At 48.2% G+C, this 18,771-nt stretch overlaps 1 protein-coding gene across 1 annotated transcript in view; it reads right to left on the bottom strand.

Moving 5' to 3' along the window:
• ZBTB16 (zinc finger and BTB domain containing 16) overlaps window positions 1-18,771 on the bottom strand; it is a 72,120-nt gene that overhangs the window by 19,861 nt on the left and 33,488 nt on the right. The window contains 2 exon segments of the mRNA XM_003212718.4: window positions 5,488-5,574; window positions 16,306-16,403. Of these exon segments, the coding sequence (XP_003212766.1) occupies window positions 5,488-5,574; window positions 16,306-16,403 (185 nt within the window).

The following is an 18,771-nucleotide window of genomic DNA, read 5'->3' on the forward strand; positions in this document are numbered from 1 at the left end:
ACTTCCTAATGAAAAACCAAAATGCTGATTGTTCCCTTGCCTGTACTTGCATCTGAAATTGGAGCTATAACAGGGTAGATATGTCAAAGCTTCGCTCAGCCAGGCATCATCCACCAAAGCCTGCAGCATGATTTTAAGTGTAACTGTTTTGTTTGTTTGCTAGTAGCCAACGCAACACCCGTAATGAAACAAAGAAATGGGACAGCCCCAATCTGAACAGCTCTGACTGGGAACAGAGGACATGGGGCAGGAGCTGGTAATGCGGCCCTCCTCCTGCACTGACCCTGCATGGTCCAACAGGAGCTCCCCAAAGCCTACTGATCTCTGTGGTGCTGCAGAATGCCCAGAGCACGGAGCTCGCTGGGGTCACTCACCCATCTGCACCCACATCCACGCCTCCTGCGTCCTCTGCTCTTCCACTTGGGTTCACACAACCGAGTACAGGAGGGATAATTACATGTAAACATACTTAATACTACCGCACGTTATCTCTATCTATGGAGAAAAATGCAATCTGATGGCATTTTCCCCATAAGCCCAATCAAGCAGCTCTGTTAAAACCCTCCAGAGTACTGTGAAACAGTAATAGAAAGTCGCAAACACGCCGGGAGATGCTGCACACGTTGGGTTGAGGAGAGAAGTGGAGCTGCTGGTGGGTCTGGGGGCTGAAATCCCCATTTCTGCCTCCTCCCAGTTCCCCAGGACAGGAGCATCCCTCTGGTGGGAGCATCCCAGGACAATGCTGTCCCCTCCCAGCTCCTCTTCACCCCATACTCTGCTCTTGCATGCTGGATTTTTTTCCCTTTGTACCTCCGCTTACCACGTTACTGTTTTGAATCTCTAAAATAATGTGACAAGTTAATGATGGCACAATTATCTAAATGTTTAACAGACATGTTATCTAAGTGAATCGGATTGAGATTCCATCCCGCTGACAATAAACATCAATGGGAGAGCAGAAAGTGATAGGCAAATTATCGCAAACCCTGCAATTTCAATGCTATTAAATTTGGAGGAATAACAGCCCTGAGGCCTGTAAACTCTGAATAAAATAGACCCTTGTGTTTGTCCAACTATTAAATCAAAATGCTACCAACATCCCAGGAAAAAAAAAAAATAAAGGGAGATTTATAGCTTTTCAATTTTCAGTTACACATTGGTTTTATTAACTCCATTCTGCTGTTTGCACCCCAGTCATCGCCGCAGAAGTGTCTGCTGTGGGTGGGAGAAGGGAGTGATGGCAGAGAGGAGGAGGAGAGACGGGATGAAGCCTCTTGCTTTTAGGAAATACTACACAAATCACCTCTGATACTTCTAAAAGTGCGTGGCACACCAGCCAAGCCCCAACCCCATTACCTCCAACGCCAGCAATGAGCTACCAGAGCCCCATTTGTGGATGCACTGCTTGGTGGTGATTGGTTTTCTCCTGAATACATTTAATTTTTCCTCTACATTAGAAGAGCACAGTAAGTAATTTTCCACGCTCTCCCTCCGGCATGGCGCTGGGCTTACGCTGCTATGAAGATGAGCCAGAACAGTTGCTGCTTTTCCTATTGCTGTAGGATGGAGGCCAAGGAAAGTGAACACCCAGAAAGAACCTCTCAGCCCAGAGCCGGCCGGGCCACAGGCGGCGCGGCCATCCCTGTGTTTACAAGCAGGAGTGACTTTGTCTTTTAATACCTTTTACACTGCAGCTGAAAGAAGGGCTTAATTTTTCCACCATAAGAGATGGAGACTGTTTTACAGCAGTAACCGGGCAGAAAATTTACACCAAATTGGAAATAGAGTATCCCAAGCTGGAAGGGTTGCAGAAGGATTGCCAAGTCCAGCTCCTCCTGGTGCACTGTCTTTTGGAAGGGGCAGTGAGAACAACGGAAAAATGTGAGAAAAATAGCGTTCCTACATCCAACCTGTTCACCTGAGAAACATCTCCCCACGTGGAAAAAAACCAAGAGTCCTTAGTCATCTATTTCAGAAAACTTCCCAAGCTTTGGATGACCCAGAAAACCAACAACCGTCAGTTGGCTTTTTGCAAACTGGAGCTGCACCCTGCAATAAGAGCTGCATTTCTGAACAAAACAGGTCTGTTTGGTACCTCTGTGCCAAAGGAGTCCTATACAAAGCTTATTTATTCAGCCTCTCCCTGAGAAATGTCTGAACCACCCCTGAAGCCATCCACCCCAACATCTACCAAAAAAGGGCATTTTTTTTTTTCTTTTGGCAAAGTCTGAAAGTCTTCCACCGAGTTGGCCAAACAACCTGCTGCTAAGGATGAGAGGATGACGCTCCAAAACCTTTTCTGGGAGATGTCATTATTTAGAAAGAGAGCTAATTATAGCAACTGTATTGGAGGAATGTTTCTTCTGCCACAGGCAGCACTATTTGAGTGCCGCCCAACAACAGGAAGCTATTAATTTCAGTGAGTGTGAGCTCCTCTGGCCATAGAGCCCATTTCTGATGTGTAACTGAGATGTGTGTGTTTACAGCTCAGAGGTGATGATAAACCTGTTTAACCTGGGTCATCGTGTTCCGCTGGGCTAAGTTTTCATGTCACCCTTTGAGCTTTGGCACACACACAGACCGCCATGGTCCAGCCCCAAGTTTTCCCATCAGGCCAACACTGACTCATGCAGAATTGTCAAGGTCACCAGCGACAGCCCATCTCCACACTGCTCTGCACGGCTTTCAGGATGGCTCTGGACCAAGCCATTGCCTGCAGGGGTTGCAGAGCCCTGGGAGTGTGATGTTTGGTGGTGCCTTGTGACACCACACATGGCCACTACCAAACCCATGCTCCAGAGCCTGCTTCATCAGCCCAGCGTGGGGCATGCACCAAACCCAACCCCTGGATGTGCTGGCGAGTTCCTTAAGCTTTTCTGCCCTCCCTAACCTACAGCGTACACAGTTGCTAAATAGATTATGGTTTGTAAAGTTCAGCCTCAAGTAGCATGACTTTGAATACAGAGGGCAATCACTTTAAAATTTATTACCTGCTGCTTGGCAAGCAAAGTTTCCAGATCAAATGACGTGCTGAGCCTATTCCTGCTCAGTGACGCAGCAATTTATATTACTGATCGGTCATTACAACCTCTGGCATATAACCGGTCATGTTCTGCATGCCAACATAGCGTCCACACATCGAATTTCAACCTCTGAGTATAAACGCAGTCATTAGTGGCATCTATCAGTTTTTTCAGCATTGAAAGACTAGCTTGCTCTAATCTAAACTGCCCTTAATATAGCACAGAGGGGAGAGGGCTCTTCTCTGCAATTTTGATTTCAGGAGTTGCTCAAAGACTCCACTTTGGACTGCCTGATGTGAACTCCTCCGTGCCCCATAACAAACCCACTGTGGGCTGGAAGGGCAGTGTTTACAGCGTGTATCTGTCACCCTGTATGGGGCAGAAGGAGCTCCTCGTGCTCACCCACAGCCAGCCATATCCAACCCGAAGAGCTGGAAAGCACAATAACAGAAACGTGGCAAAAGCCAACTGTTGATAGCTCTTTGGAAAGGAGCAACGTTTTCCTCACAGAGGGAGCAGTCATATTACGCAGTATTTGCTGCACAATGGTTTCCTACATGCATACTTTAGAGCTAAGCTATAAAAGCAGTAGTGCTTTAGTGAATCACTGCCTCGTGTCTACGCTGCACTGGAAGAAGAGCTCAGGCTCTCACCCTTACAAAGCACGGAAGCTAAAACAATGCTGCAACTCAAGCTGCCTTCTTTATCAGCCTGCCGTATCACGCAGTGGTTTGCAGGAGGGACTCACGGTGCACTGATGGCTCTTTATTTGCCTGAACACTGTGTGATGTTGGGATAACAGATGGGGCTCTGCTCCTGTGCCAAGAAAGGAACCCCAAGGCCCCCCCAGGGCCGCATTCCTGCTCTCATCCCACTCAGCATCTTAGCATCCCGTTAGAAGCGACACACAGACCTCGTGGCTGCAAGGCAAAACCCATAGAGAGCCCCAGTACAGTGCAATTATTTGTAGAGATGCTTGAAAGCAGGAAGAGAATGATCAGTGTAGGCTGAGACTCTCAGATGATTTATAATGCACCACTCTTAGGCTCCCGATCATCAAAACAGTCTTGACAACGTTATTTATCTCTTGGAAAGCTTCTCTTAAAATCTGAAATGGTGGCCAAGTGCCACTGCACTGGTCACATTCAGTAGAAGTTTGATGAGAGTTACACCTGAATTTTAGAGCCGTGTTTACAACATCGAGGGAGCAACAAACCAATTATCTGGAAGGAAATTGCAACCCCTTTAGCAACTCCTGCCAACAGCAACACTTCCATACTTCCAAACCTCTGCTCCTGGGTCTGGGGCAAGGGCAGGGCTGGTTCTATGTTCCCAGCACCTCTCCCACTTTTCTTAAAGCCAATATTCTATGGATACTGGTCAGTTTGCATCATGGCCAGTGCTTGGTGTACAGAGCAAGGGTGGCCATCCAGCAGCACAACGACACTCTGAGCTGAACCACAGATGGCTGTGCTGCTCTTTCCACCAGTATCTCTCAGGAACCCACCTGGGGATGTTTCCCTTTCGAGAGTCACAAATTGTAATGCAAACACAAAAATATTTCCAAGAGGTCAACAAAAAGCAGGCTGACTTACCTTAATGGAACTAATTTCAAGATTGAAATGGACTTGGGCAGGTCAGAAGCTGGGACCGCAAAGGGTGAATCTTGTTGTTTGCCAAAACTTCCAAAGGAAGCTTAAATATCTAACTTAGGTCTAAATGGTGTTCGATAAACAGGTGCTTAGAATCATATCAATCACAGAACCATAGAATGGTCTGGGTTGGAAAGGACAACAATGCTCATCCAGTTCCAACCCCCTGCTGTGTGCAGGTCGCCAACCAGCAGCCCAGGCTGCCCAGAGCCACATCCAGCCTGGCCTTGAATGCCTGCAGGGATGGGGCATCCACAGCCTCCTTGGGCAACCTGTTCCAGTGCATCACCACCCTCTGAGTGAAAAACTTCCTCCTAATATCTAACCCAAACCTTCCTTGTCTCAGCTTAAAACCATTCCCCCCTGTCCCCCCTAGCAAAAGTTTAAAATCATTTTAAAACCATTTTAAAACCATTCTCCCCAGCAAAAGTTTCATTCCCCAAGAAACAAACAAACCCCACTGGGGTGAAACCAGCACCACAACCACACCCAGAGCAAAGCACTGCGCTCCCCAGCAACTGCATCACTGCATGACTGCAGAAAGTCAGCCTAATCCTGAGCATTCCTGAAGGGAACAGCAGCAAGGGTCACTGCTTAGGGACAGAATGGGACAAGATCAAGCGGGGCGGTGGGACACAGGATCCCTCCATTGGACATAAGGGCTCACTGAGGGAGAAGTAACAGAGCTGGGAGAGGGATCTCCTAGAAAGCGCGGCTGCCCAGAGCAGAGGCAGCACACACAGCTCTTCCTTCTGCGCTGTTTGTTTGGAGAAGAAGTTAGGACAAAAAAAAAAAAAGAAAAGTCAACATACCAGTATGTGTCTGCCTGTGTGTCTCCAGGGCATCTTCTTTTGAGAATTGCGCACCGCACTGATCACAGACAAATGCTTTGGCACCCGCTGGAAAGACAAAGGGGAAAAGGAGCATTATTCAGAGAGCACGCACAGCAGAGAGCTACAGCACACAGCAAGGTGGGAAATCACAGTGGCAAAGAGCACTGCAGAAGGGATGGGGTGGGCACAGACAGGCATCCCCAGCAGCGAAGCCATGTATGGGGACAGGGCCTGGATGGAGCAACTCAACAGTAAGCATCCAAAATCAAAGCTCCAAATCAGGATCCGATAGAAGAATTTATCCATTTCTGGAGAGAAAGGTTCTCACGGAACCAACACAAGCAAACAGCATGAAAGTGATATGAAGAGGCCTTTAGGAACGCATGTATTTTTAAAGCCATTCACTTCATAAAAAGCAGAATTTATTGGATAGACGGATGTGTATTTTACAGTCCACAAACAGCAGCAAGAAGCAGCCGCCCTCCTCCGTCTCACTGCTCAGTGAGTTCCAAATAACAGCACAATGCACAGATATACCATTGACGTTGCACAGTTCTTTCACTGAGAGGTGTTGCTTGCCAAGAAGAAATTAAATATTTGTTTTCAAAAAATCATTAAACATCAATGAGTTTCATTAGAGTGGCAACTGATCTAACTTTAATTGGTTTCCTGCCCCTTCCTATTGTAGCGTCGTCACCAGTATCAGAGGATGGGAGGAAAGCGAAGGCAGAAACCATCTGATAAGCAACGCGGCAGAAACAACACCATTCAGTGAGAAGCACAGATACTCCTTTGCCTGTGAGAGAGATGTGGTGTTTGGGGGAATTCTTAGAAAATCACTATCAACATGTGCCGCGTGCGGCGGGTCAGAGGTGCCGGTGAGAACAAGGAAAAAAAACAGGATGTCTAACAGCAGATAAGTCACTTCCAGATAAAACCAGATTAACAATGCACACTATCTCCAGTGCTTACGCTGCCAGGACAAAGCTGTGAACGAGGCTGTGAGATCGTGAAGCTCGATTCTGCTGCTGTAGGGACCCATCCGTGGAGCAGAGCGTGGAGGAGCAGCTCAGAGGACAGGGGCACACAGAGCTGCTCCCCATGCCCGCATCCACGCTCAGGAACCAACCCCGGGATGCACAGTGCAATGAAACAAAAGGAGAGACGGAGGTACCACCAAATCCATTACCACGAGAATTCCTTTGCCTTTAAATTGTCTTAGTAACGGCTGGCTCACAGGCAGAAATATTTGGCAGCAGCGAAATTAAAAGTGATAAATTTTCTCGCCAAGCTTTGATCGATAATAGAGGTCTCATCTGTTAATCAATAAGACAGTCTGCCTGTTTACTGTGCATATGTTGTTCTCTGCTGCCTTCCCTATGATGTCAAGTTTGCATTCAAAACAACTCAAGTGTGCATAAACCACATGGCTGCTTGCAAAAAAATAAATAGGAAGGTGCATTTTGGTGACATCACGGCGCGGCCGCAGCCCTGTTCCCATGTGCTGGGGGACACAGGGATGTGGGGACACAGCCCCGTGCCAGCTGCCCCCTCCCTTTGCCCAAGGACGGCTTTAATAACGAGCTGGGCTCTATTACCGGCATAATTAGAGAGGTCACTGCTGTTCAGGAGCTTGCTCGGGATGTTTTGTTCCTGGAGCAGTGACCCAAAAGGCCAGCAGGGCCATGCCACAGTTTCTGTGTTGGGTTGGGTGGTTGTTTTTTTTCTTTGTAATTTCATTTCTCCCCAGAAGCACACACTGCATGCCATACCCAGGGCTGAAAAGGGGGCATGGGGCATTGCCCACGTGGGGACAACAAAACCTCATCCACCGAATGGTAAATGATGTGCACTCAGCACCCAAACCATCCTGCTGAGCCAAACCAGGCACAGAGCATGGCGAGCATCCCGATGAAGTGCAGAAAGGCAGCTCCCAGACCAGCTGCAGGGACAGGCACTGGGAGTACAGGACTGGGGCAGCCTTCCCGGGCACCCATGGGACCCTGATCAATAGGGCAGCGCCGCCCACCCCTCCCCATCAGCTTCCAGCACAGCTGATGTACAGCAGGCAGTTGCCAAGGCGATGCCTCTCCATCTCCACTTTGAGCTCTCCGAGACCCACTGCTGTGAAGCGTAATCCACGAGGTTACACCAACCTGATGGAGCAACAAGTTGGCCCCGTGTCGAGCAGCTGAACCATGAGGGGCCAGGACCCCACGAGCATCACCACCACTGCAGCAGGGCCATAGTGGGGACAGCACGGAGCTGCAGCCCCCAGCTTTGACACAGTCCTCAGCTCCAACACGGCCCCCGGCTTCAACACAATGCCATCCTATGCAGAGGGGAAGGTGGGCATGAGTGCAGGGTGCAGGAGGGGGGATGCGGGAAGGCACAGGGACTGCTGAGCAGCTCAGAGAAAAGCAAAGCACGAGGCGCCCGCCGGCAGCTGACCGGGGGCGGGGAGGGCAGGGGGACAGCAAAATTCCTTGAGATTTTAAAATAAACAGGGTGAATGTTCTGATGAGATATGCATGCTGGGTTACATAAGGAAGTACAGAGTGTACCAAAACAGCATACCCAAAAAAAGCATAAGCTGTCAGAACAATGAGTACAGACACGGGGCATTTTACAACAGGCTATGCTGTACAGTTTTATTTACAGTACCTCTTATCAGTCAGGGAACAGCACGCTGCCTGCCAATTTCCAAAGGCCAGGACTGTGTGTTCTTTCACTCAAGTAGATGTGTACTCCAGGCAGGGAATTTTTTTTTAATCAACAAAACAAAAACTGATCTGGAGCCAGAATTCCTGTAATGTACACACGCTCGGAGGAGAGGGGGGAGGAGAGAGTACGGCGATTGAATATGTAAATAGTTCAAGGTTAATTTTACTATGTGAGTCACCAGGAAAAATGTCATCCAACATCTGAGCTTATTATAACAGGGCTTAGAAAAAACAGTTAGATGTTTATTAGAGGGAGCATGACATATTTGAAAGCAGTACATCAAGAGGCTGTGTCAGGGCTTTTTTTTTTTTTTCCTTCTCTTTTTTTTTTTATTCTTTTCTTCTTTTAAATAACACCCGTAAAAACTATTAGCCCATTAAAATGTAAACAGAAGTTTTGGGAGGGTATTTTTAGCGAGTGGCTTGTATTGCCTACAGTACATAGATATCTTCAGATGATCTTCCCAAGGGGATGGGACTTAACGTGCTGCCAAGTATCAGCTGTGTTTTGGAGCATGCCTTGTAATTGGCACACAAGCCTCCACCGAACATTTATATCTGTACGAGCAAATTTATAGCTCCTGCCTAATAAAGGTCCTCGCGGCAGCAGGCTGGCAAAAACACGCCGAGAAGCGGCTCGCTCAGCGCCCGGCACGCAGCGGGATGGGGTCAGCACGTGCTTTTTGTGCTTTTTGGCCCTTTTCTTCCTCGCTGGACAGGTTTTTCCTCCCTGCGGGGCTAAGGCTGCTCGTGCCGTGACATGGGGATGAATGATGCTTGTTTTAATGACACGGCGTGAGCGATGCGCTCGGTTTCTCGGAAATTAGATCCCAGAAATGGCGAGCTTGAACATCGCCCCCGAGCAGGATGGATGCGGTGCCTAGGGCTCCCAGCTCAGAGTTTTGCCCCCAGTTACTACCTACTGGGCAGCAATAGATGCAGCGCTGCCATTCGATCCCTTTTCCACATCTTTTTCCCCCAAAAGCCCCAGGCTGCACAGCTGCCCTAGCACTAGGATCAAGCGGCATCCCCTTGGCCATGCCAACCCCGCTGGCACCCAACCCTCTGTGCCCAAGCTGCATCCAATCACTGCACACCTGGACCCACAGACATCATCCCACTATTTTAACCCACCTAAAAGAACTACTTCTTTCACACTCCCCCAGGCATCTACTCAGTGAAACGTGGAAACAACTGATCAACTTTTCCCGTGGAATACAGCAAACTACAAGCTTTAGCACCGGACCGCACCTCCTGCAAAGCATCCTGAGTCTCAACAGCTCATCCTGGCATGGGGGTACCCTGAAATGGCTCCAACCTGTAAGGAAAAGGCTCTGTGGATCTGAAAACAGAGCTTTCCTATTTTTAGTCCCTATCGGCCTTAATAATACTTCCCAACGCCCATTCAGCTTAATTACTTTATTGAGGACAAGGAGTAGGCTCTCTAGGTTTAACGCTTGTGATGTTAGGAAGTAGTAAAATGTTCTAACTGGTTAAAAATGACACTCGTCCGCTTGCCTTTGGTGTTCCCAAGACCGTAATTGCGGCACAGGCAGCAGGTCTGAAGCTGCTGGGCTGCTCCAAAGCTTTGATTTTCACCTCCTGCACCGTAATTGAGGTGCTGCATTACAACAAGTGCAGTGGTGGTCTTTCCAGAGTTAGGATAAAAATGAATAGATAGGGACAGACAGATCCTGTGAGGGTCACAGAGGTGGCAGTGGGGACACCTTTGCAAGGTGTTCTGCTACCTCCACAAAGCTGCTCTCCTCCGACAGCAGATGAGCCATGCCTCATTAACCTTCCCAACTAATTTTACAATTTACTAAACCACTGTTTTCCCGCGCCCATTTAACCGTTCCTGACTGTGATAAACTTTTATGGGGCTGGTGGCCAGGAGAAAGCTGAAAGGAGGCTGAGGCAATAAGGAGAAGAGGAGGTACTTAAAAATATAAATGGTTACTCACGTGCCTCGAAAAAACAGAAGGAAGAAGAATCATAGAATCATAAGATGGGTTGGAAGGGACCTTAAAGATTATGGAACCATCGAATTTAGAATGAATTGGGTTGGGAGAGACTCTGAAGATCATGGAAACATAGAATTTAGAATGGGTTGGAAGGAACCTTAAAGAGCACAGAACCATAGAACTTAGAATAGGTTGGATTGGAAGGGCCCTTAAAGACCATAGAGCCATAGAATTGTAGAATGAGTTGGGTTGGAAGGGACGTTAAGGAGCACAGAACCACAGAAGGTTGGAAGGGACCTCAAAGACCATACAGCTCCAACCTCTGACGTTGACTGGTTGCCACCCAGACCCCCAGCCGTGGCAGGGAGCAGCCAGCAGGACCAGGGCCATCATGGGATGTCTGCTCACAGCCCTATGCTCCCGCCCAGCCTTCCAACAGCCTCACTGAAAAAGCACAACGCAAAATGGCTCAACCCACACAAACGTATCGCTGCTATTTTCAGGTAGAAAACAGGAAAAGCAGTATTTGCCCGTGCTGCATCTCAAGGAGGGTCCTGAGGCAGGGCTCCACGCCAACAGAACACCCAGACCCTGCATAACTGCAACGCGTGCTCCAAAGCGACAGCCCTGTGATACAGCACTGACTCCAGTCCCCGCCCTCAAGCACAAGGGATTAATAAAAATTTGGGATTATATATTATTAAAATGCTGTAATCGGCAAGAAGGTGGAGAGAGGGAAAAATATGGATTAAAAAAGTGCCAAGTAAATTTATGCACTGTCGTCGCTTTACTACCCTAATTAATTCAGTAATTTCAAAAACAATTTTATTTATGTTCCATTTACCACATCAAAAGTGCAAAGGAAAAAAAAAAACAACCCACAGTGATGCTAAAATAATACCTCAAGGCATCTATTTTTAATCACAAGTTAAAAAAAAAGAAAGAAAGAAAGAAAAAATCCGAGCCCTGGTTTCTATACAATCTCTCTTGGGCAGACCACCAACTCTAAGAGAGAGAAAACAGCCGAGCCCTCTGTGAGTGCCTTCCTGGCTGCCGAAAACAGAGCTTGTCAAAAAAAAACAAATCCATAATGGCCTGAGGCTCCTCTCCAATCTATTTTCTGCTCAGCTGGTTTTAAATGAAGTTATTATGAGTCATTAAAACACCCGCAAGCCTGTGGAAGTCAGCCAATTACAATTTTAAATTTAGCCTGTTCTCTACCCCATTCTCTTGTTTTCTTCTTTTGCTCACATAAAGCTGCTTTTTATTATTATTATTATTGTTATTATTATTATTATTATTTCCCTTTCCCCTGTTTCACCCAAGTGGAAGAGACAGTAAAATCTCCAGTACTTTCCACTAAAAGTATAAAAGACATCTAGGAAGGGCCGAAAATATCAAGCTTCAAACCAGGTTTGGATTTAGAGAGATGTGAAAGGGTTTTCTTTTCATCCTTTTCTCTAAACTGCCATAAAAATGCGATAATTGAATATAAAAATAATATAAAAAAAGGAAGGTGTGTGTTTTATAAAAGGTAAAAGCTTCTGAACCAAGTGTGAACCTCAGCCCCAAAGGATGAGCTCATCCTCAGTGCTATCGGGGCATTCTGCGCTGCCAGCTTCATGGGGAAATGGCCGACAGCAGCACCAAGTAGCACAGGAGGAAGGTGTAAACCCAAGTATTTCCCATGTGTTCCTTCCAGCTTGTCAGCAAAGAGCAGCCAAAGGCGCCCAAGTGGTGCCCTAATGGATGCTCAGTGCAACCCTTCCTCTGCAGCTGCCTTCAAGCTGCAGGGCAATAGGTCTGCATCCCAAAGAGCAGGGCAGGAGCGATGCTCAAGGGGAAGCCTGCCAGCAGGGGATGAACCGGGGCTGGGCTCTGGGGTTTGGGCTCATTTTGGCACCCAAGCTGTTGGCTTGGCCGGGTGGCAGTGGTTGCACCACGTCGGGCAGGGGGACGGGGTGAAGGCTGTCCCTTGCTGGGGACTTTGCCCACTGCTGTGCCACATCACCTGACATGGGAAGACACCCGGCAGCACCTCCCTCACACACCACCCAAAACTAAGGGGATGGGATGGATGCACCAAAGGTGGGGAGAGCATCCACCAGCATCACCATCCCAATTTCATCTGCTGATTGGAGAGCTGCTTGGGGACACAGGGAGAAGTAATGGAGAGAAGGGGATATTTTCAGGTTAAAAAAAAATAATAATAATTTCAGCTTAGCAACAATAAAAAAGGTTATTACATAATTTCCACTTTTCCTCCACCCTTAAAGTAATGTTCTATCTGACAGCCTCCTCTCAGAGGGGAAAAAATGACAAATCCAATCCAAAATTCAACAGCCTGTGTTCTGTTCAGAAAGCACACAGTGTACTATACAGCCCATAAAACTCCAAACAGCCTCCAGACACTTCTGCAATCGTCCTCCATCAAAACACTTTGTCTTGCATACAAAAATAAGATACAGTGCTGAACGGAATACGAAATCAGCCCATTACAGTACAGGGAGGCTGCTACTTAGCAACAAGGGGGCTTTAAAGCCGCGATGCTCTACAGGAAACAAAATCTGTCAAGCCTGTTGGGCAAATGATAAACATTAGCAGTATTAAAAAACACAAAAGCCATGTAAATGGATTGTGAGCGACGCGGGGAGGGCTGGGCAGGCGCGGCGATGGGGCAGGGGATGGCTCCCAGCCATGGGGAGAGGTCTCAGCCCGACCCCCCGGGGGTTCCGGCACAGTGCCCTGCATTGAACTTCCATAACTTTCCCATCTAGCATGCACGACGAGGAACCTGGAAGGCGACGGGCTGCGCCGCGATGATCACATATATTTAGAGGTATTAATGTAGACAGATGTGCGTAAGATTTATTTGCTACAGAGAGCACTATGCTGTAATGGGTCCTGGCATCGCGCTCCGCATAATGCGGCGCAGAACACCTTAAATAACAAAGAGCAGCCAAAAAGCGGGGAGAGAGGAGAAGCGGTGACGGGTGAAAAATAAATATATTTCATCAGGTAAGGGGGGAAAAAATAAGCTGGCTCTGAATCAGCAGCCGGGTCTAGGAACGGAGCCAAAACAGGAGCTAAAAAGCAAACCATATTCTTCTGGTCTCAGCTCAGACTCCTGAGGCAGAAAGGATTGGGGGGTTGGGAGGAGGGGGGGAGAAATGTATTTTTCATCAGCCAGTGTATAATTTATAAACAGCATTAAACAGTTTTTGTTTTCTTTCTTCCTCTCTCCTGTGTGTGCGGGTTGGCCGGCAGTCAAGCCTGCATTAATTTCTGCTGTGGGTACAGTGTGTTCTTGGATGCACATCTGCGGATGATCATAAACGCAGGAATGCTGGCAGAACATCCAGACCTGCCGGCAGGCCGCTGACATCACTCGGGGACCGAACGCGGGACGGCGGCCAGGCGGGGAGGGGGGCCGGGAAAAATCCCCGCTGAGCCTTCAGCGCTTCCCTTCCTGCTCCCTTCCACTGAACAATGCTGGGCACGGAGGGAGGAGCGCGGCGAGGGGCTATCGCCTCCATCTCTGATCAAACATCTTCAGCGGGAGATAACCAGCGAGGAAGGAACGTTGATGTTCATCAGAGACGTGCAGCGGGCAATGAGGCTGTAGTGCCAGACCTTGGCAGGATGAGCACCCTCAGGTGTCCCCCGTGGGACCCATGGGATCGCGGCAGGGTCGGGGCCGAATCCTGCTCCCAGCACCTCGCAGCTCCCAGCGCTGCTCCTCCATCCCACAGCCCCCGGGCACTGCAGGTGCTGCAGGAGGGCACAGCAACCTGCACAAATGGCCTTGCCCACATTTGTCCCCATTTGCAGTCTGGGTGGTTACAGCATCCATCTCCATCACGGCAGAGATTTCGGACCAGAAGCAAAGGCAAAACAAGCAGCAGGGAAGGAGTAAATCCCCAAATCCCCCCGCTTCTCCCAGGCAATGAGTTTTTTCTGTCCTTCTCTTAATGCAATCTTTAAAGTTTTTGCAAACACATCCCAGTTAGGAGCAGGCAGTGATAATGCAGCCACGCCATGCATGCACCAACACTTTGCACTTCATTAAGGGTAAGCCTATATTGAAATGTAAACATTTGGCAGAGTATTTATCATGCACCTGAAAGCTGCTGAGATAAGAGTGCCAAATAATCTCCGCGTCACAGCGCGCACCACAAAACCCCCATAGGGCTGGCTTGGACATTTATAAGGATGAGAATTATTACATTTACTCATGTTGGATTCACTTATCCATCCTCCCTTCACCAGAAACCAAATGCATTTCCATGAGACACGCACCCCCACAAGCTCAGAGCACAAGGACAACATAGATGTAAGGATGGCAGTGGCCCCTTCCCACCCCCTCTCCCTGCAGGACCACCCTGCTCCCCTCTCCTTTACCCTGCTGCACAGGGTAATGCATGGGCTTAAGCAGGTTGAGTGTGGAGAGTGCTCAAGAGCCACGAGAATAAAACATGCAACAGTCCATTTGGGCTCCTGCAGTTTCCTGCCTTTCTGTGTCGGAGCATTTCAGCTCGAGAAGAAGGTCATTGCTTCTTCAGATCCACTATGGGAAGAGTTTGGTCAAAAAGACAAAATAGGATCACTGGGATGACTGAGGATGTATGCAGCTCTTTGAGAACCAAAGGTCCATGGCACCTGTGATGGCCTCAGTCTATGCCAGGGGGTGAGGTCTGTCTGCAGCGCAGGGGTAATGGGGACGTGCTCCCTAATCTGCCCATTAGCTGCAGTGCACCTTTATCATCAAGTTTCTCCCCCAAACACTTGTTTAGGTAAGTTTGAAATGCAAACTGCAATTAAAAATAATATTCACTGCCTTCAACCTTTGCGGGGGGCAGTGGTGCCGGGGGGGGACGACGACACCCATCTCCTTTGGGGCATGCTCCCAATTCAATCACCAGCTTGTGTATAAGGCAAGCTGACCGGGAAAACAAGCCGACCCCTCAGAGCCAAGCTCCATCCTGGCCGGGGGGAGGCGAGGGGAGAGGTGCAAAGGTCTCCTGCTTTAATAAATAACAGCGCTGGAATCCGCCGCGGCTGTTTTCGAGCGCTGGGAGAGCTCGCCCTGCCCGCTGCCCCCACCCCTCCCTAACCCTTGCCAGATTAGAGAAAAAATTAATCCTGTGCGATGACAAACTTGGCTCGGCGCGCACTGTACATACTGTACCCACACGGCTGGCAGGCGGCCAGGACGGGACGAGAGCCAAAGGCGGCGGTAACAACACGAGCCGCGCACGCCAGCGCTGCGGGAGGGGGGGACGTCCATCGCCCTGCACGCCCAGGGCAACGCTGCCGGCCCTCAGCCCCCCCCCTCCAGCTCCTGTGCCCCACGCAGAATGGGATTTTGCTTTGTAAAGCACCCGAGCTCAGAATCTCTGCCACCAACTTGAAGCATGCTCCCCAGCATCATCCCTCTGGGAGACCCCAGTGTGCAGCGCTGCTCCCCGTGGAGCATCCCAACACATCTCTGCTAACAAACCCAGTGGCCACCTGCATTTTTTTTTTTAGTTTTAATTAAATAAAACCCTTAGCCATACATGGGGCTGCATGCCCAACAGGAACATCAGGCTAAATTGACTTGCAGAAGCCTCCTCACCCGCGCAGCGCTCCAGCCTTCCTATATCTATTTAATTAAAGGGCCTGCATAATTTGAACCCGATAGTTAGATTCATTAGACAGAGAATACCTAATTCTGCAACAGTTTTGCTAATGAAGCCACGCCAGGTATCTGTACGTGAGGATCAGCGTCCACTGCCCAGCACACGGGAGCAAAGACGCTGCCTGAGCCCTCCGGCAGCAGCACAGAGCACTGAGCACTACACGCAGTCTGTTATTGCAGGCTGCTCAGCATGGAAAATATTTCCCCAATTACAGAATTGAAAACAAACTTTAAAAACAAGGTGAAAAAAACAAAACAAAACAAAACAAAACACCAAAAAGTCCCATCTCAAGGGATGGGTGCTGGACGAGACGTTTGCCATTTGCTGCTGCAAAGGGGACGAGGCCACCTTTGGGTGCAATGCATGCATCAGGAACTTGCAGTAGGTGGGCACTGAGCACATCCCTACCAGCACCCCAACCCGACCCACCTGAGTGTGCCAATAAGTGCATTCGCAGCCGCAAGCTGTCCAGAAACCGCTTCCCACACAACTCGCATCCGTACGTCTTCATACCGCTGTGCAGCTTCCTAGGGGAAAACACAGACAGGTTAGTGCTGCTGGGAGCCTGGGGAGAGGGCAGGGTGAGAGGGGAGATGGTGTTCCAAATGTGAACCCTGAGAACTTCCAAAATATTTAATGAAATCTACATATTTTATGCAGGTGTGCAGCCAGGAGCCAGCAGAAATCGGTTGAAGTTTTAAAAGCACCCTAGGAAAGGTCAGCTGTTGTCCAGAGAAGCTGTGGGCACTCCATCCCTGCAACTGCTCAAGGCCAGGCTACCTGAAGGAGGGGGCACTCAACCCATGGCACGGGTTGGGGCTGGGGGGGCTGTAAGGTCCCTTCCAACCCAACCATTCTATGATTATATGATCTTCAAGGACCTTCCCAAGTCAACTATTCTATGGTTCTATCCCCTTTAAGGACCTTCCAAACCCACAATTTTATGGTTATATGATCTTTAAGGACCTTCCCAAGCCAACCATTCTATGGCTCTTATGCTCTTTCAGAACCTTCCCAAGCCAACCTCTCTACGGTGTATACTCTTTAAGGACCTTTCAATCATTCTATGGTTATATGCTCTTTAAGGACCTTCCCAACCCAGCCCATTCTACAGTTCTATGGTGCTATGATCTTTCAGGCCCCTTCCAATCCAAATCATTCTACAATTCCATAGTTCCATGATCTTTAAGGGCCTTTCCAACTCAAGCCATGCTATGTAAGATCCTGTGTTTCTCAGCATTGACTGTGGGATATATGTTTGTATCCATCAGCCATACCTGATGTCTACATACAGTATCTTCTGGTAAACTCCTTCCTGTGTGTGTTGTGCCCTTTAAGACAAAGCAGTGTAACTCTAAGAGGTTGCCTGGACACATCTGTTATCAAATCTCAATTCCTACCCAGATGCAGCCTGTTACAATCACAACACAAAAAAATTAACCATCAGCCAGCCAATGGGAAATGTGCCCCTCACCATGTCTTGGTGTATAAAACAACACCTGCCTCTGGCAAATTGCACAACCAGAACTGCAACCTACAAGACCTTGTGCCCCAGATTGCAAGGAGGTGCACACCATTGATAAGCTCAGGCTTTTGCAAACAAGTGCAGCTTTGCAACTGACAGAAGCATAAAAAAATACCATCCCCAAGTAATGAATGCTTCCAGCCAAGTTTGTCGGCTTTTGCCTACGGGACACACCTCATTTAACACAAACTTCTCATACTGGTGGCAGGGAAGAGTTTGTGAGAGCAGCAGCACATGCAACATTTCAAAATCAGATTCCATAAACAGAGAAGCATTTATGTGCATTGGAGAAGTACCACACCAAACAGCCACATGCCAACCTCTGATCGAATCCACCATTTATCACTGCTTTGCAATAAGACAAGCATATTTTTATTGTGCTGTTGCCAACCACAAAACAGAAATGGTCTTGTATGGGTCTGGATGGTGAATATTAGATGCAGCCTGGCTCCAAGCAGTGTCCGTTGTGCACAGCTTTGTCCTCACCTCCGTGCCCAATGCTCTGGGTGTCAGGATAGCACCCACGGTCAAAGGCATTGATGAAAGAATTGGGGTGGAGTTTTTCCTCCCCCCCTCCTTTTTTTTGCTTGCTCAAAGAACTCAATCACTGCATTTGCACGCGGAATGAAACTCCTTTGCATTTCTCAATGCAAAATGATTGCGTCTAAATATTTGTCAACATTACAGATGCTTAATTTGTTAAGAAGACAAAAAGAAATTAAATATCTTAAAGCGCCACTCTTAAAGAGAGTTTTTTCTTCTTTTTTTTTTTAAATATCTGATCAGGACAATGGCATTGATTTATCTTAGAAATTAATGAAAATATGTCACTAAAAAGCCCCGAGATGTGCTTCCCAAGCCTGCACCAGGAAGGAAAGCCCACGACTTGCTTCGAGACAACGTAGCAGTGCAATGCATTCTGCAAGAAAGTCACCTCCCATCGTGGCTGCCACACAGATGGCTCCCTTCAGGTAGTGTGCAAGGCAGCCAGCCCCACAACAGCCTGGTAAAGAGGAGACCCAAAGATGCTGAACTGCAGCATTGGGAATGCTGGGCTACAGAGAGACACCCAGCACTGAGCAAAAACTCCCAAAGAAAGAGAAGGCAGCAAAATGCTGTAGAGGAAGTTTGTTTCAACCTTCAACTTTGCTGTAGAATATAATTATTAATCAAGCTTGTCCTGAATTCACTGTGTCATAGCAAAGGATTAAGAGTCATGCACGAATTCAGGCCAAGGCAGTTTAGAATCCAAAGGATTTATCTGCCTTGCAAAAATAAATAAAACACAAGCCTCCCGACAGACTTCTACTGCCAAGAAGTCAGCTAAATAAGTGACAATCTTCTAATTTTGCATTTTTAATTATGAACAT

Source organism: Meleagris gallopavo, chromosome 26, assembly GCF_000146605.3.
Source record: "Meleagris gallopavo isolate NT-WF06-2002-E0010 breed Aviagen turkey brand Nicholas breeding stock chromosome 26, Turkey_5.1, whole genome shotgun sequence".
In the NCBI taxonomy this organism is placed as follows: Eukaryota; Metazoa; Chordata; class Aves; order Galliformes; family Phasianidae; genus Meleagris; species Meleagris gallopavo.